Consider the following 19619-nt stretch of genomic DNA (forward strand, 5'->3'; position numbering starts at 1 on the left):
TTCATTGGCAGATGAGTTTTTTTTTTTTTTTTTTACCACTAGCGCCACCTGGGAAGCCCCACCAGCAGGAGCAAATGTCTCCAAATGGTTTTCATCTGGATAAGCCCCCATCCCCAGCACCTGAGCATCCAGGCTGGGATGGTCCGGAGGAGGGGCTCCACTGCCAGTCCCAGGTCTGCCCTGGCCTCCGCTGTGACCTCGAGCAGTCAGTCTCCTTCCCTCCCTAGGCTGACTCCTTGTCTGGAACGAGGGGCTGGGCGGTGACATGGAAGGCTCCTGCCAGCTCCGACATTTATTATTTCAGGGTCCCTCAGTCTCTCGCTGTTTTCCTTCCTGCGCTGCTGGAGACTGTGGCTGGCCGTGTGCCCCCACGGTCGGGCTCCTGAAGCCGTCTCCCCATCCCGGGCACCCAGCCAGCCCTGCCAACTCAGCCTCATGAGCTGCCCCTTGCAGGGTGGTGGGATGGGAAGCGGGGTTGGGGTTGGGGGGGAAGAGGGGTTGCAGGAAGGGAGCCGCACCCTTTGTGTGCACCGAGGCCTCCACAAACCCCAAGTTTCCTGGCTGGAATTTTCCTCGGGAGACTGCTCGGCAGAGATGAGCTAAGACAGCAAGAACTCTGCCCGAGGATTGCTGTAGATTCCCATCTGACCTCTGGCTCCGAGCCCTGAATTCCACCCAACCCTGAGGAGAATGCAGCCTGTCCCCGGGATAGGGCAGCAGGGCCCCATGCCTCCCGTCCTCTGGGGTCTCTGGGTGGGCCTGGGTGAATCCTTCCCTGCCCCCACCTGACGGTCACCACGAACCCCTTGAACCCCGGTCCTCCCCAGCTCTGCAGTCTCCTCAGTGTGTCTGGCTGTTTCCAGCTGCTAGACCTTTCGCCATGCTGCCTAGCAAACACTCCATCCTTTCCCATTCAGCTTACAGGTCATTGCCCCCCACCAAAACAGAACTGACTTTATGCCACCCCAGGCCCACCACAGGCTTCTATCAGAGCAATCTTGGCCCTTATTTACCACTTCTGACTCTCTACAGGCACTGAAAACACTAAAAGGGCAAGGATAAGAATTTGCCAGCAGGGGGTGGGGGTGGTTGGGGTGGGGGGAGCACCGGGGTTTGATCCTGGTGTCGGGGAACTAAGATCCCACATGCCTGGAGCTACCAAGGATGCCACAACTAGAGTGCGTATTTGCTGCAACTCCCGAACGGGCGCTCTAGAGACTGCTCTCTGATGAGAAGCCTGCAGCGCTGCGATGAAGACCCAGGGCTGCCAGAATTTTTTAAAAATCAATTAATTACAAGAGGAGGGCAAGGGTGGGCTCATTTGCTTTCATATCCACAGCACCCAGCACAGGGCCTGGCACGTGAGCAGCAGTAAACCTTCGTGGAATGAATGAATGAGTAAATGAATAGTAGCAGGGCCCTATGGAAACACAGAAAAGGCAACAGGGGTTAAGAACTCAGGACATCACACTGTTCTGAGGGCCAAATTCTAGTTCTAATTCTCTTAGCTGTGTGACCTGGGGCAAGTGACTCAGTTTCTCTGAGCCTCCATGTCCTTATCTGTTCAAAGGCATAAAAATAGCACTTATCCCATAAGACTGAATGCCAACAGGCATTTAAGCACCTAGCCCAGTGTCAGGCACACAGGGAGGGCTGTATGACAGCCTGGAAGAAGATAGCAGACATCTCCGCATGCCCAGGGCCTGAGACACAACCCCAGTTGATCAGGGGAAAGACCTGGAGTGCTTAAAAAAATAAGGCAGCAGGAGCCTCACTTCATATTTAACATCCTGTTAAGTCAGAGTCCCCGGGGGAGTGAGAGGTGAGGCACTCCCATGTGCTCATGTCCAAATAACTGGCTTGGCCACTTACTGCTAGCAGAGTTGCCCAATGTATCAAAAATAAATACAGGACACGCAGTTACATTAGAATTTCATATAATCAGTGAATAATTCTTAGTGTAAGTAAGCTGCAAATATTGCATGCACATCCTGTATACGTGCTTTGGCAATTCTGCTTCCTGGGCTATTTCATCTCTCTGTGCCTCTGATGGGGATTACAAGAGTTAATATGTACATGAGAAATGCTTATAACGTTGCCAGGAGGGTATGGAAGAACCCTGAAACATTAAGCTAACTGAAAGAAGCCAGATACAAAAGTCCATATACTGTAGGATTCCACTGAAGTGAAATGTTTGGAATAGGTAGATCCATGGAGACTGACAGTTGCCAGAGGCTGGAGAGAGTCATAGTGGGGAGTGACTTCTAGCGAGCACAGTATTTCTTTTTTGGCCTGATGGAAATGTTCTAGAATTCGACAGTGGCAATTATTGCACAACCCTGTGAATAAAGACTGCTGAACAGTACATTTTAGAATGATTAAAATGGTGTATTTTGTATCATAGGAACTTTATCTCTATTAAAAAAAAAACTATCTATCTAAAAGCAACCCAGGGGATTGTGATGTGCAGCCAGGACTGAGAATGGAGACGGCTCTCAACAAATGCTTGATGTGGAAAGAAATGGATGGGAGAGAGCAAAGGGCAGAGCTGAGGGGACACCCCGTCTCGTCCAGAATCAGGCTCAGCTACTCATTCCCGGACACTTGCAAGGTACACAAGATTTCTCATTTTGCTCCAGTGCCAGAACTACACAATTTTAGTGTTACTCACAGTAATTACCTCATCCCTATTGCAATGACCTTCCCCTTTTCTCTGTGGTTACTAATCTACTTAACTATTCTATTAGCAGGGATACTTGTGTTTTCAGTAAAAGAGAATTTTTAAAAATTAAGTATCTGTTATGTGCCAGGTAGGTGCTAGAGGCTTTATATGTAATCCCCTCAAAAAAACCCCACAAGACAGTTATCATCATCCTGATTTGCAGATGGGGAAACTGAGGTTCAGACCATTCCAGTCATGTGCCTGAGGTCACATAACCCATAAGAATTCAAACCCAAGTCTGCTTGACTTCAGTTACAGGACTCTCTCCTTCGATCTCAGCCACACCGCTTTATGCTGTGGGCTGTCAGTCATCTTTCCATGGGCATGAGTTCTTCTCCCTCCCAGGTGGGTACCTTGTCACGTCTATGCCTTCAGAGACTACCATTTTAACACAGCAGATGTTCAATAAATAGTGTTTAACAAGTAACAAACCTTAAGTGAGCACGCACAGCTCACCATAATAGTTTTCACTCTGACTGCTCATCAGAGTTGCCTGGGGAACTTCTGACTGTTCCCTTGCCCAAGTCTCACCACTGGGAGATTCTGATTTGTAGGTCTGGGTGGAGCCAACAACATCTGAAGTTCTTGAAAGCTCAAAGTCAAAACCAAGCCCAGTTAGAAAACCTTTAGCAGGGACTTCTCTGGCAGTCCAGGGGTTAACACACTGTGCTTCCAAACCAAGGGGTGCTGGTTTGATCCCTGCTTGGTGAATTAAGATCTCACATGCCATGCAGTGCAGCCAAAAAAAATAAAATAATTTTTAAAAAAGAAAACCTTTAGCAGCTGTTCCCAGCTTAGCCTCCTGTACCTTCACAGTGAGGCCCACTCCCAAAGTTCCCAGGACAAAGGGGGCCCAAAGCCCTGCCCCAGAGTCTGGGGAACTCACTGTGCCCCTGTGGGCTTCACTGCTGCATATACTCTGAGCCTATCAAAGGACTCTTCTGGCAAAGATATCTGAGGACTATACTACCAAATTGACTTTGCAGAAAGCATTTCCCTTCTATTCTGACCTAAAACTCCAGTTTCTGTCCCCAGAACTGCCTGTGTCACCTTGGTGGCCAGAAACAGCTGAATACCAAGCAAGGAAGTTGGGCCCAAAGACTGAAATTTGGGGAGACAAGGAGACTTTGCAAGACTGGGCTTGAGGCTCACACTCCAGGAGGACCCTGTGTCCTCGTGCAGAGGCAGCCTGGAGTGGGAAGAGGCTGGGCTCAGACAGAGCCGGGTTCTAAATCTGGCTTGGAAAACCCTCTTGGCCCAGGTCCCTGGTTAGCATCCCATGTCTCTACTTCCCTTCTCAGGAAAATTTCTCATCTGTCTCCCCCTCAAATTAGTCCAAGCCGGTGTGGAGGGGAAAACAGCACTAAGGTCACTTAAGGTGACCTTAAAATAGCACTTACGGTCACCAATGACCTCCAAGTTGCCAACGTTAGGAGTCATGGCTCTGTCATTTTCTTATTTGACCTCTGGACATCTGACAGAGCTGAGCATTGCTCCTTCAGCGAAACATTCCTCCCCTGGCTTCTGAGGCACTGTACTCTCTTGATTTCCTTCCGTCCTCCCTGGCAGCTCCTCTATCTCCCTTATTAACTACTCTTCCCATCCTAACCTGTCGAGCCCAGACTGTCTTCATTCCTCTCCCTGGGTGATCTTATCTACTCCCACTTCTTTAAGCACTAAATGCAATAAATGCATTAAATGCAATAAATGCATTGTGTAGTTCATAGACCACCTACATGAGCATCTCCTTGGGCTGATGATTAAGATGCAGATTCCCAGGCATTCTCCTGCAGGCTGGTGAACCAGCCAAGGACATTTCTCATTTCTGCCAGACTGGTATCTAAACCTCTTTCCTACACCTGGGAAATTACTTGCTACGCAAGCCTCAGCAGAGCTTGCCTTCTACAAAAGCTGCCGAGACCAAATTAATGATTTCCAGACTCCCTTGAAGCTAGGGAACAGGAATGCAGGAGCTAGGCTTGGCCAATCAGAGGCACTCAACGCAGACTTTGAATCAGGAGCAGAGAGAGTGGAAGATCATTCTGATACTAATGGCAAAATTGGACAGCAAGGAGATCAAGCCAGTCAGTCCGAAAGGAAGTCAACCCTGAATATCATTGGAAGGACTGATGCTGAAGCTCCAATACTTTGGCCAACTGATGCAAAGAGCCAACTCATTGGAAAAGACCCTGATGCTGGGAAAGATTGAGGGCAGGAGGAGAAGGGGGCGACAGAGGACGAGATGGCTGGATGGCATCACTGACTCAACGGCCATGAGTTTGAGCAAACTCCAGGAGATAGTGAAGGACAGGGAAGCATCACATACTGCAGTCTATAGCGTCGCAGAGTCTGACACGACTGAGCGACTGAATAACAACACCAGCGGTGAAGGTACCCAGTCCCCAGGGGACAGCGGCGGTACAAGCTGCGGCATTTAATGCATGTCAGCAGTGTCCTCGCCAAACTGGCTCAGGAGAGTGGCTTGGCTGAGATCCCGTCTGCTGCCTTGCCCCAGTTCTCCAGCTTCCCAGAAATCCTGTGAACTACTGAATATTCCCTTTCAGTGAACTTTTCTGTTTAAATCAGCTCAGGTTGGTTTCTGTTACTTGTAATAAGAAGGCTAAGTAAGAAACAGCTATTCAATAGGACTCTGGGAATGATGCCAGGTGATGCTTACACAGATCCAAGTCTGAAACCCATTATCTCAATGCTGTGTGTGTATGCTAGTCACTCAGTCGTGTCCAATTCTTTGCGATCCCATGGACGATAGCCCACCAGACTCCTTTGTCCATGGAATTTTTCAGGCAAGGATATTGGAGTGGGTTGCCATTTCCTTCTCCAGGGGATCTTCCCCACTCAGGGATCGAACCCAGGTCTCCTGCATTGCAGGCAGATGCTTTACCATCTGAGCTACTTCTCAGATGTGTATCTCCTGCCTAGTCCTTTGACCTTCAAATGAATATATCTAAATGTCTTCTTGACTTCTCTACTTGAATGCTTCAAAAACCTATAAGATGTAAAAACAGAATTCTTGACTACCCTCCAAACCTGTTCCTGTCTCAGATTTCTCTTCCTAGGAAGGGGCAATGGCATTCTTCTGTTAGGAATTTGGGAACCATTCTTGACCACTCTCCACATGCACTCCATCAACAAATCCTGCTGTCACTACATATAAAATCCTTCTAGAATCTGCCCACTTCTCCACCAACCACAGCCCCAACCACTTCTCCCCACAACCACCATCGTCTCTTCCATGAACAACTGCCAACAGCCTCCCTGGGTCTTCTCCCGACTCCTCCCATCTCGTCTCCATGCAGCAGCTGATAACGATCTTTCTAAAATATAAGTTGAGGGGGACTTCCCTGCTGGTTCAGTGGCTAAGACTCCTTGCTCCCAATGCAGGAGGGCCCTGGTTCAATCCCTGGTCGGGGAACTAGATCCCACATGGAGCAACTAAGAGTTCGCATGCTGCAACTAAGACCCAGGGCAGCCAGATAAATAAATAAATATCAAAGGAAGCAAATATTAAAAAGAAATAAATAAAAAATATAAATTGGGTCATGTTGCTTGCCTGCAAAATAAATAAAATCCAGACTTGCCCCCAGGGCCTACAGACTTGAAGATCATCTGGCCCTTGCTTCCCAAACTCATCTCGGGGGGCTCTTCCATTTGCCAGGCTATGCTTCTGTTCCTCTGGCCTTCTTTCAGTATCATAAACACTTTAGGTTCTTTACTGACTCAGATGTTCCCTAAGGTGTTCCCGCCAACTAGAGCACCCTCACCCCATTATTCTCTATTAATGCTCCTTTTCAGGTTTCTTCTTTTCATTGTTATTCCACTGATATTTTCTGAGCTCCTACTATGGTGCTATGGTCAACACTAGGGATCCAGTGGTGAGAGAGGTTCTTGTTTCATGGAAGTCGAAATCTAGTGAAAAATCAGATTTTAATAAAGTAATTACGCAAGTAAATGTAAAATGTATCTAGGATGTATGCTGCCAAAGACAGCGACACAGGGCTGTTAGGGAGAACAGAGCCAGAGCGAAAGTGGAAAGACAAGTTAGGAGGCCAGTGCAGCATTCCAGGGGAGAGGTGACAGTGACGGGGACCAGGGTCGCGATGTAGAGAAGCAGACAGAGATGCTTAGAAGTGAACACTAATTACCTTTAGTGGTGAAGGACATGGAGCTTCTGGCTTGTGTAACTGAAGAGAGGGAAGGACCGTTCTCTGAAAAGGGAAAACTGGAAGGGCTAGCCTGGGGCAGAAGTTGTGACGTGGCTTTGGACACACTGACCAAGTGAAAGTGAAACAGCCATGTGAGCAGCTGGACATGAGGGTCTGGGCTGCTGAGGCTGCTGCTAAGTCGCTTCAGTCGTGTCCAACTCTGTGCGACCCCATAGACGGCAGCCCACCAGGCTCCCCCGTCCCTGGGATTCTCCAGGCAAGAACACTGGAGTGGGTTGCCATTTCCTTCTCCAATGCATGAAAGTGAAAAGTCAAAGTGAAGTCGCTCAGTCGTGTCTGACTAGTAGCGACCCCATGGACTGCAGCCTACCAGGCTCCTCTGTCCATGGAATTTTCCAGGCAAGAGTACTGGAGTGGGGTGCCATGGCCTTCTCCGGGGTCTGGGCTAAAGGTACACATATGTGAGCCAGCTGAAGCCAGAACACTGAACCCATGTGTATGGATGAGACTGCCTGCAGAGATGAGGACCCAGAACCAAGCCTCAGGGCAGGCCCAGGCAGGGAGGAGGAGCCTCCATGACATTTATGACAGGTGCAATTACTGACCTACTTACTGTCTGTCTTCCCCAGGAGACTATAAGCTCAGTAGAGCAGAGACTGTGTCTCTCTTAATGAGTAATGTGTCTACCCAGGGCCTAATGTAAGGCCTGGCATGGAGCAGTTTCCCTGCACGATGTTGGCCACTGTCCCTCAGCAGCGACAACCTCATCCAATCCTTAGACAACATGACTGGTCGACTTGTCTCTGCTGTCCAGCAAAAAGCCCAAATGCCTAAATGACACTCAAGACCCTCCAAGTCATGCTGCACACCTCAGCTCGCCATCTTTTTAATTGCGCTACGGCTGAGTTTTCCAAACTGGGGTTCCTCTTCACCTGGATAACCAGAGGCAGAAAACAGGATGAACACAGCGCCTCTCCCTGGAGCCTACACTGTGCCAAACAGATTGCCATGGACAAGTAGGGGTGAGGGTGGGGACTTTCCAGGTCCTGCTCCTCTTCTCTGAGAAATGTCTCCTCCCACAGTGTAGGTCTCCGTGGCTGTGTTTCCCTGCCTGGGTCTATCCCTTCATGACTCTGCTGATGAAACCAGGGGCGGAGACCCAGATTCTGGAACCAGTCCAGAAGGCTGGTGGGCTGGGCCACCAACCTACCAGGAACTTGGAAGTGGGACACAAGACTGGCTTGGTTGCCTTTAGAAGCTGGACCAGTGAGTTCACGTGAAGGTGGGGGCTAACGATGCCCGGCCTCCCGGAAGACTGTGTGATGCCCTTGGGGGCCTGGGTGATGATGAGTGAGCAAAAGCACTGCTCAGGGGTGCAGAAAGAAACAGAGGCCGGAGGCAGTGGGAAGGATGAAGCAGCTGCTTTTGCTCCTGACGACTTTGCAGCCTCAAGTGGGGCCTTGATGAGGCCTGGGTGAGGTCTACTGCTCCCCAGTACCACAAGGCATCTCTAATTCCTTAAAACAAGTTTCCCTTCAACATAGACTTGAGAGGCTTTCTGTTTCTTGCAAACAAAAAAAATCTCTAAGATTACATAATTTCTACCATTTTTTTAAAAACAAAAATGTTATTATTTGGGTAAAACGAGTATTGACACATGACAAAGCAGAACATAGAATTCACAAGAATACTGAGAATTAAGAATGAAATCCTTTCTAAAATTAGATTCAAAAACGCTTAAGTTACAAAGGAAAAGATTAATTTGACTCCAAGGAAACTTAAAATTATGCATTATAAGACACGATACTGATTTAGGTAAACATCCCTCTTCACCACCACCCCTTACTGAGAACATATTTTCTCTGAGGACAGATACTGGGAAGCATGCACATTTACATAGCAGTTACCTCTGGGGGGAGGACAGGAATCATGAGACATGGTCAGAGGTGACTGCAGCTTTTCTGTTGCCTTTAAATTTTTTAAGTAAAAATCAGTATGTCTTTTGTTCAATGAAAACTTCATTAAATTTCCAAAAACATATACAAAACACAAGCCTATTTGTGGTAGACTAATTCATCCAAGACCCACTGTACGTTCATTGGTAGTTTAAGATACATGACATAGCGTAAAGTCTCAGCATTGTCATAGTGAGACTTAGTGGCTCACTACAAGTCATAGTGGCTTACTTGGTTCCTGAATATGCTTTCTTCCCATCTGTTTCCATATTCATTCACTTGTCCTCTCCACTTAGTGGAGTTCTTCCATCCTTCAAAACTCATCTGGGAAGTGTCAGCTCCTCCAGGAAGCTGTCCCTGACTACATCAGTCTCGCTCCCTGCCTTGCTCCACTGGTCTCATATGGCACTAACCATATCTTTCTCTGTGTACTCTGGATAGACTCCTGGGGCTCCACTTACCAGACAGCAAACCTGAGCAGCATGTTTATGTTCTTGGTGTCTAGCAGAGAAATAGCATAGAGAACTGACACAGAGCAGCCTTAAAGTCAGACAGATCCACAGTGTGACACAAGGCAACTACCTTAATCTCCCTGGGTCCATTTTCACCTGTATTACTGTGAATATCAATGTAACAGTGGCCCAGGACAGGAAGAAGGTGGTTGATAGAATGATTATCTGTTTTAATACTCCCTTATATTTGAACAGTTTTAAATTAAAAACAAAAACCTTTACCAACCCAGAGAGGTAAGCAAGGAAGGATTATTAGACCTATCTTAAAGGTAAATAACTGAGGTTCAGAGAAATTACATAGGGACTTTAGAAGGAAAGCGAATAGGACCAAGGGTTAGAACATTTGGGTGGAAACGCTGATTTTTCCATTCCCCAGCTGTGGGTGCTTAGACAAGTCTATAATACTCTCTGGATATCAGTTTCCCAATCTTTTTTTTTTTTTCAGATTTATTTTTTTAATCTTAATTTATTTATTTTTTAATTGAAGGATAATTGTTTTACAGAATTTTGTTGTTTTCTGTCAAACACTGACAAGAATCAGCCATAGGTATACATGTGTCCCCTCCCCATCTTAAATGGGAGTTCCTAGGTGATCTTGACCTTCAAGCGCTTCTCAGCATTGATATTCTAGTTTCCTGTAACCTACCCAGGACCCTCCTTAGCAGGACAGCAAAAAAAAGACTGCAAGTCCCAGGGCAGAGCCCTTAGTTACTCCCAGGAAACCAGATGGAGGACTTGCTTTGAGAATCAGTCAAATTTTGATTCAGCCAAATGGAGCTTCAAGAATGGAGGTCAGTCATGCCCAGAACTGAGACTGGGGGAATGCCAGCATCAAACTGCATGTAAATATAAACACAAACGCAAAGCCAAACAGGAAACCTCAGCAAAGCCCAAAGGTCAGAGTCTAACTTTTGAGGCACTGACATGCTGAAGAGAAAAGCTGAATTTGGGTGTCAGAAACCTTTCTGGTGCAAAAATGAACACATGCATGCACCAAACTAAAGTCTCAAAGGCAAAGATTTGGATTTTGTCAGGCCTACACTGGAGCCAAGGCAGAGTCCTGACAGGAGCCTGCAGCGGCCTCCAGATCCATTCTGAGGACTCCCTCCCCCAGGCGCACACAGTGCTTACCCACACGGAGCCGGGCAAGACCAGATGCATGGGCATAAATGGGCATTTCTGTCCCTGGAGAAAGGTTCATAGTACAGCCCTTTCTCCAGATCCTGCTCTGATTTAACATATTAATGAACAACCCCAACAGGAGTATGAACTGTGAGAGCCCTAAGGATGCTGATCCCACTGACCTCTTCCAGGTCACAAAATGAAGACAATCCTCTGGAGGCTCTCTCTCCTCAAGAGGAGGTTCTGGGCAGTTTCCCTGTAAGCCTCCAGTAAAATACATCCTACATTCACAGGCGGTAGGTTCCAAGCTACTGGTTCTGCTCAAGGAAAGAAGCCAAAGGTCATCGCTGCTTCAAACAAGTACTGCCCCTCCCCCACTATATGCAAGGCATTAGGCTAGGCTGGGGACAACAGAGGATGAGATGGTTGGATGGCATCACCAACTCAATGGACATGAGTTTGAGTAAGCTCTGGTAGTTGGTGATAGACAGGGAAGCCTGGTGTGCTGCAGTCCAAGGGGTCGTGAAGAGTCAGACATGAGTGAGAGACTGAACTGACTGAACTGTGAAAGACATGAGGACAAAAAGAGACCCAGCCCTGTCTAAAGAGGTCTGTCAATTAACCCTATAATCATTCCATTAATCAAAATGCATGCGTTACCTACGTGGCCTCATTTAATACCATAGTCCCATGAGGCAAACATTATTATCCCCATTTTACAGATGCCAAAAGTGGAGACACAAACAGATCAGGTCACATGCCCAAGCTCACACAGCTGGCAAACTGCGGACCCAGAATTTGAACACAGGTCCACTGCCTTCCCCAAAGAGGATGATCTTTCCACAGTCCTCTATCATCACTACTCTAGGATGGGGGTTCAGACAGCAGGGGAGAGGAGAAGGAGGAGGGATTCCCCAAGACATTGGCCCAGAGTATGAGGAACTACTAATCTTTCTATCTGCTACACAGTAGGTGCTCAATATTCTCAGGGTGAAGGATGGAAGGTGAGAGCCACTTGAGGTCCAAAACGCCACCTAAATTCAGGGCATCTTCTGAAAGGGAGCTGCAAAAACACATTATTCTCCTTTGGCCCAAAGCCTCAGGGTGTCTGCCCTAGAATATTCCGGCAGAGGAGGCCCAGGAAAGTGCGGTGGGTCTGGAGAGAAGGAAAGAACTCCTCTGAGCAGGGGAATGGGGTGGGGCAGCCTGCAAAGGCCAAAGGAAAGGCCTGGGACGGCAGTGCTGGAAAAGACAAAGAGGAGAGGGGAGGGGAGAGGAGACTGTAAACTCCTGAACAGCCTGGCCAAGGTGAACCCCGGCTCCTGGCGCCTTCTCCTCCGCATTCATTCCACAACACCAGCCAAATCTCAGAACCAGCAGTCTGGGGGAGAGGGGGCCTCCCTATTCCCAGGAGAAGTTTCGTTCAGGACTGTGGCGGGAAGGTAGTCTTCCCAGAAAGGGAGTGACTTAGGGGACGAACTTGTGGGGCTCCAAAGATGAAAACCCAAACAGATGCTGTGAGGCGCTGAGCAAACCCACAAGCGACCCGGCTGCAGGTCATCAAGAACATTGTGGGTATGTCCCTCGACCTGGGAAGTCTGTCATCGAGGTGACTGCGAGGCCCCCCAGATGGTTCCTCGCCCTCCGCCCCAGGCACTCGACGGGGAGGACCCAGATGTTAGAGATGCGCTCGGTTCTCAAAGATTTAGAGAAGGGGCAGGTTTCTGGGGCGAGGTAAGGACCGTCACTGCTCGGGTCACGCCTGTGAAGGTCAAGGAAAGGCCCTGCCGGGACCCCAGACCCCTCCCACCGCGGCCCTCCTCTCACCTCCTCCCGCGCCAGGGCTGCCCCACGGCACCGGGGCATCTTGGCGGCGAAGGCAGCAGCCCCGGCCGGGGAGCTGAGGTCCTCTGCCGTGACGGCCAGGAACTCGGCGACGCTGAGCTGCTCGGGCATGGCGGGCGCGAGGTGTGGGCGCCGGGGCTGCCGGAATGGGGCCCGGGGGGCGCTTGCTGCACTGAGCGGGGCCGGCCTCTCCGCCAGCCGCGAGCGCAGTCCAGGACTCGGCGCGCCCCGCCCCCTCCGTGCCGCCCCGCCCCCTTCGCCTGGCACTGCCGCGTTCCCCTAAGCGTCCCGGGAGCCCCGACCTTTCCCACCCCGCCCGCTTCTCAGCCCGGCCCACAGCCTTCCAGCCTCTCTCTGCACCTTAGCCGGGACCGACCGCCCCTGGCCTCCCGGCCCCTGAGAACCCCGCCCCTGGCTTGCTGCCCCGCCCCCGGCCCATCGGCCCCGCCCCTGGCCTCCCGGCTCCTAAGAGCCCCGCCCCTGGCTCAGTACCCGGTCGCCGGTCCATCGACCCCGCCCCCTGGCCTCCCGGCTCCTGAGAACCCCGCCCCTGGCTCACTGCCCCGCCCCCGGCCCATCGGCCCCGCCCCCTGGCCTCCCGGCTCCTAAGAGCCCCGCCCCAGGCCCATCGGCCCCGCCCCCGGCTCGCGTCACCGCCCTCAGCCCCTCAGAGGGCTCCGAGTCCCCTCTCCGTGCGTCTCTGCCGGGTCCTTCGGCCTCCCTTAAAGCTCCTCCGCCCGGCCTCGCTCTCGGCGCGTCCAGGGCTCCGCCCCTTTGTCGGGCTCCGGGGCCTCTGAACTTACCCTCCCTCCCAAAGCCCGGGACCCCATCTCCGCACCCCTCCTGAATGCACCCTGCGTCTTCTCTCCTGTCTGTTGGTTCGCAGCCCTCACGATCTCACCCTTCAGCATTATCCCCACCCGGTCCGTCATCGCTCTCTCGAGCCCGCGATCGGAGGGCTCTCGGTGCCCTGCCTGCGCCCCGGATCGCCCCACCCCTCCCTTGCCCCGCACACCAGTTTCTGTGCCTCTGCTCGGCCAGGACCGCCCACACCCGCCCCTGGCTCGGTCCTAACCGTGGACCGTGCCTCCGGGGTCTGTGTGTCTTGGTGACCTAGCTAGCTGTGATTTAAGGGAAAGTACGTCCCTTCTTGGAACCTCAGTTTCGTTCTCTGCAGAATGGGAAGTCTAATGCCACTTGGTTGTGATTTGGGCAGGAGGGAGCCTCACACGTGCGTGTACCCAACAGGCGCCCAGGAACTGGTTCCCCACTACCCCTTACCCAGCCCTCTCAACCACACCTTCATTCTTTCTGGGCTCAGTCTCCTGCCTTTCACCGACTCACCATCCCGACCAGGCTCAAGACTACCACTCCTTCGCACCCACTAAACTCTGCCTCTTGGGAAAGGACGTGTGTATTTGGGTAGATGAGGGATGGTGTTCAGGATAAAAATCCACTTAGGTTTAGTTCTGGAGCATGAGGTCCTCTAGAAAATATCAGGAAGCACTGCGCTGAAGAACATTGGCTTTGGAGTCAGATCTCAGTTCCCATCCTGGCACTGCTGTGGACCAAGCTGTACACAGCTGAGTGAATTGCTTGCTTCTGTAAGCTTGAATCTCCCCCCTTTTGAAATGATCTCATGGTATTTCACCCCACTACCTTATGGAGATTATCTAGCTAGCCAGTAGTTGCAGCACATGGGCTCAGTAGCTGTGATGCATGAACTTTGTTGCTCCATGCTGCCTGGAATCCTTTCGGATCAGGGATCAAACCTATGTCCCCTGCATTGGCAGGCAGATCCCCATCCACTGAGCCACCAGGGAAATTCCTCTGGGTGTATCTTAAAGGCTGGACCCCTTGCTCTTCTCACTCCACCCAGGCTTCCTGGAAACCTTCATGCAACCCCAACAGCTCTCCTTACACCATTTATGTTGATGTCTTCTCTGGTCATTTCCTCTGTAACAAATTACCCCAAATTTGGTGGCTTAAAACAACATCTGTTTATTCTCTTATAGTCCTAAAGGTCAGAAGTCTGAAGTTTACTGGACGGAAATCGAGGTATCAGCGGGGGCCACACTCCCTCCAAAGGCTCTAGAGAAGAATTTGTTTCCTCACCTGCTCCTGCTTCTAGAACTACATTCCTTGCATTCTTTGGCCTGGGGCAAAGTTCGCATCTTAAAGGCCATCTTGCTTCTGTGTCATATTACCTTCTTTTCTGTGGTCAAATTTCCCTTGATCTCCATCTTATAAGCATGTTTATGGTTACATTTTTGGCCCATCCAGAGGATCTGGGATAACCTCCCCTCCTCAAGATCCTTAAATTAATCACATCTGCAAAATTCCTTTTGCCATAGAAAATGACAGGTTCTAAGTATTAGGACCTGGGTATCTTTGAGGGCTGTTACTGAGCCTATCTTGCAAGACTCTTTCTCCAGCCTGGAACCTTCTCTGGCTTCAGATCTATGTATATAACCATTTACGGGATGGTTTTATGTGACTACCTCACAGTCTGCGTGTCCAAAACTGAACTGGCCATCTTGTACCTCACTCCTTCTCTCTCTGTCTTGGTGGAAGGCACCACTGTGCCCCCTGGAAATCATACTCCCCATCTCCTTCCACCAGCCTTCACTCAGTCATTATCACTACTTCCTAAATGTCTCACAAACATGGTCACCTTCTCCATTTCCTGGCCAACACTAGTTCAGATCGCACCACCTCTCATCTCCTCACCAGTCTCTCTCCCCCTAGTCTTGCATATCTGGTCGGCTGCTCCCCTCCTTAGAATTCTCCAATGACCCCCATTGCTCTCTGAGTGAAAGGCAAACTTCTTCATGGCTATCTGGTCCTATATGATCTCTTGCTCCTGCCATTTACAGCCTTACCTCTCATCTCTCCTCACCTGCCATGAACGGAAAAGAAAAGACAGTAGAAATTGAAGTCTCTCAGTCGTGTCTGACTCTTTGCGACCCCATGGACTGTAGCCTGCCAGGCTTCTGCATCCATGGGATTTTCCAGGCAAGAATACTGAGTTGCCATTTCCTTCTCCAGGGTATCTTCCTGACCCAGGGATTGAACCAGGGTCTCCCACACTGCCGGCAGACAGTTGACCATCTGAGCCACCAGGGAAACACAGCTATCTCATTATTCGTCCCATAACATATCCCAGCCTCCTTTCAGCTGCTCAGATAAGATGTCAGTTCCTCCAGGAAGCCTTTCTTAATGTTTTTCCTGGGACTCCCACTGGACTCAGTACCCTTTGCCCCAGCACTTCTCACTGAAGGCTGTAGTCACCTGTTTGCTGGTCTGGGTCTCTGGCCCATTTATTTATTGAACACTTACTATGTACTGGGGCTTCCCTCGTAGCTCAGTCAGTAAAGAATCTGCCTGTAATGTAGGAGACCCAGGTTTGATTCCTGAGTCAGGAAGATCCCCTGGAGAAGGAAATGGCAACCCGCTGTAATCATCTATTTGCTGGTCTGGGTTTCCGGCCCACTTATTTATTGAGCACTTACTATGTGCTCTGGTTTCCCTGGTGGCTCAGATGGTAAAGAGTCTGCCAGCAGTTTGGGAGACCCAGGCTGCATCCCTGGGTCAGGAAGATTCCCTGGAGAAGGAAATGGCAACCCACTGGAAGATCCCATGGATGGAGGAGCCTGGCAAGCTACAGTCCATGGGGCCGCAAAGAGTCAGAGATGACTGAGCGACTTCACTTTCTGCTTTCTTTCTACTATGTACTAGTGACAGAGCCAAGGGCTATACAAGCAATACCTCACTCAATACCTACAACAACCCAAGGAGGTGGGGAACATTATTCTTCCTGTCTCTGTGTTAGAGATGGAAAAAACCAAAGCTTAGAGGGGTTGTTAATTTGTGTAAAGTCAGAATGAATGACCCACTTATTTTGGCTTCCCTGGTGGCTCAGAGGGTAAAGTGTCTGCTTGCAATGTGGGAGACCTGGGTTCGATCCCTGGGTTGGGAAGATCCCCTGGAGAAGGGAATAGCTACCCACTCCAGTACTCTTGCCTGGAAAATTCCATAGATGGAGGAGCCTGGTAGGCTACAGCCCATGGGATTGCAAAAAGGTGATCACCACTGAGCAACTTCACTCTCAGAATGAATGAATAATGTAACCAAGACTACAACCCAGGTCTGCATGACTCCAGAGCTTTTGCTTTAGTTTTATTATTAATCACCAAACTATGCTACCTAACTAGAAAATATTGCCTCTTATAAATTAAGTAGATATACATGTTCCATATATTCTCTCCTATAATTAAAACGTGACATCCCACAGAGGCAGAATACGATCATAATACCTTGCCGCTGAAACTGCTAAGTCGCTTCAGTCATGTCCGACTCTTCACGACCCCATGGACTGCAGCCCACCAGGCTCCTCCATCCATGGGATTTTCCAGGCAAGAGTACTGGAGTGGGTTGCCAACGCCTTCTCCAATAATACCTTGCAAGCTAACAAATTCCTCACTATTTTGTAAAGCAACCTCTTCAGTGTCAAATCCCCTACTAGATACTCAAACCAAGAGACACATACTCTGAGGGTGGGTCACTTTCTGAAGTACAAGTTCTATTTCAAGACTTTTGGGAGAAAATGAATAATAAATAATAAATAAATTACAGTATTATTTGGAAATAAGATAAACCCAGAGCAATATCAGGGTAGGTTAAAAATTTTATTTTGTTGAGGCCACACTGCACTGCATGTGGGATCTTAGTTCCCTGACCAGGGATTGAATGTGGGCCCCAGCAGTGCAAGCACTGAGCCCTAACAACTGGACCGCCAGGGAACGTTTCAGGAAGTTTTAGAGGAAACATTTCCAGTTGCTGGAAATTTCCAGTTGCTTCTAGTTGTTTCTCCAGACCGCCCTACATAAACATTCACTTTACTAAGTCTATTTCAAGAGAAGAGTTTGAGATACACTACTTATAAAATCACTGTTTCTAGGTCCCTGGACCAACCTGTGTAAATTCAGCTCCCTGGAATTCACTTGTTCACTCAATAAACATTTATCAAGCAGTTCTAGGTGTACTCTTGAGTGAAAAATGAGGAGTGAGAAGGCTCTGGATACAAAGATGGGCAAGATAGGGAGCGATTCTCAGAGAACTTGTACTTAAAAATGCCCTTGAATAGATGTTATGGGAATTAGGAATGGGGAAGGGCAAAGAGTCCTTTGATGTCTGGCTCAGGGAAGCTGGGGAGGCTTCAGAGAAGAAGGGGACCTGATCTGAGCCCTGAAGGATTTGAAGGAGTTGGGACAGAATGAGCAAAGACAGGGAAGAAAGTACAGAAAAGTCCGTTCCCATCAGCGTGGACACGGGCTGCAATACCTCCCATAAGAAAGCAACTCCTCTTGGATTCTAACTTCTCCTCTAGCCGCTGCCCCGTTTCTCTGCTCCTCTTTGCAACTGAAGTCACTGAAAACTCACCACTATATTCACAGTTAAGTATCCAATTCCTTTCTTCTGATATTTTTCTTTTCAATAAAATAATGCTTTGTTTTTATTTAAATATTATGTGAGCAATTCAGTTACATTGGAATTTTCCCTAAGTTTCTAGGTTTGGGGTAATCTTTAGATGTTTGCTATCATATAATGCTTTCGAACTGTGGTGTTGGAAGAGACTCTTGAGAGTCCCTTGGACAGCAAGGAGATCAAACTAGTCAATCCTAAAGGAAATCAACCCTGAATATTCATTGGAAGGACTGATGCGAAAGCTGTCAGTCAATACTTCGGCCACCCGTTTCAAAGAGCCAACTCACTGGAAAAGACTCTGACATTGGGAAAGACTGAGGGCAAGAGGAGCAGGGGGCAGCAGAGGGTGAAATGGTTGGATGGCATCATCGACTCAATGGGCATGAATCTGTGAAAACTCTGGGAGATAGTGAAGGCCAGGGAAGTCTGGCATGCTGCAGTCCACGGGGTCACAAGAGTCAGACACGACTGAGCGACTGAAAAACAACAATCATATCATGCCCAAGATTATATTTAAATTGAATTTATATAGAGGAGAAAAATGTAAGAATTCCAGCATTTGATATACCTAATGCAAAACTCTCTTTTAGATTCACAACTTTTTAAACAGAACTTCTTAAGATAGCTTCTCTTTATCTATACCACCAGTAGTATAGAATCAGGAGTAATTGAGCATCAGCCTCATTGGATTGCTCTGCTTGGTTTTGGGTCATGGGCAAGTTGCCATCTGTCAAGAGGAGACTCCAGCATGTTGCTGGGACTGAGCAGTGGGGAGGGTGAGAAGCCAGCTCACTGGGCACAGGAGGACTTCAGGAAGGAGGCCACTCCTGAGCGCTACTATTCTGCTCCCTCTGACCAGGTTTTTGTTCTCACTAACCCCTGAAACTGTTCTCCAATGACCCTCAAGCTTACAACTCCAGCCTGGGCCTCTCCCCTGAACTCCAGGCACCTGTCTCCAACCACCTCCTTGACACTCCCACCTGAAAATCTATTAGGGCATCTTGAGCTTAATGTGTCCGAAGGTGAACTCCGGATTTCCCTTCCCAAACCTTTCCCCCCACATCAGAAGACCCATTGGCTCTTCCTCCACCACCCCTCACCTCTTCACTGCTACCAGCCTGATCCCAGCCACCATCATCTCTTGCCCACATTCCTTTGGGAGGCTTTGGATTGGTCTCTCTGCTTCCACCCTGGCTCCTCTACAGGTTGTTCTCAACGGAGCAGCAAGTGAGCCTTTAAAACATCGTGTCAGATTATGTAGTTTCACACCTCAAAACCCTCTAATGGCGTCTCATTTCACCCAGACTAGACGCCAAGTCCTTGCATGGCTTGCAATTCTGTATAATCTCTCTCTCTGAGCTCATCCACTCTTCCCCATGTTCCCACCTCTGCTCCAGCCACATTGACTGCCTTGTTCCTTATTTTAAACTTTGATTGGAGTATAGTTCCTTTACAATGTTGTGGAAGTTTCTACCATACTGCAAAGTGGATCAGCAATATGTATACAGACACTCTTTTTTGGGGGGATTTCCTTCCCATTTGGTCACCACAGAGCAATGAGCGGAGTTTCCTGTGCTTTACAGTAGGTTCTCATTAGTTACCTATTTTATACCTAGTAGTGTGTATGTGGAGAAGGCAATGACACCCCACTCCAGTCCTCTTGCCTGGAAAATCCCATGAGGGGAGGAGCCTGGTGAGCTGCAGTCCATGGGGTCGCTAGGAGTCGGACACAACTGAGCGACTTCACTTTCACTTTTCACTTTCATGCATTGGAGAAGGAAATGGCAACCCA

The 19619-nt window shown here is 49.2% G+C and overlaps 1 protein-coding gene across 1 annotated transcript in view; it reads right to left on the reverse strand.

The window, feature by feature from the left end:
* ASAP3 (ArfGAP with SH3 domain, ankyrin repeat and PH domain 3) overlaps positions 1–12578 on the reverse strand; it is a 50092-nt gene extending 37514 nt beyond the window's left edge. Inside the window, 1 exon segment of the mRNA XM_018055606.1 lies at positions 12323–12578. Within this exon segment, the coding sequence (XP_017911095.1) occupies positions 12323–12451 (129 nt within the window). The 5' untranslated portion in view covers positions 12452–12578.

This window comes from Capra hircus, chromosome 2 (assembly GCF_001704415.2).
Source record: "Capra hircus breed San Clemente chromosome 2, ASM170441v1, whole genome shotgun sequence".
In the NCBI taxonomy this organism is placed as follows: Eukaryota; Metazoa; Chordata; class Mammalia; order Artiodactyla; family Bovidae; genus Capra; species Capra hircus.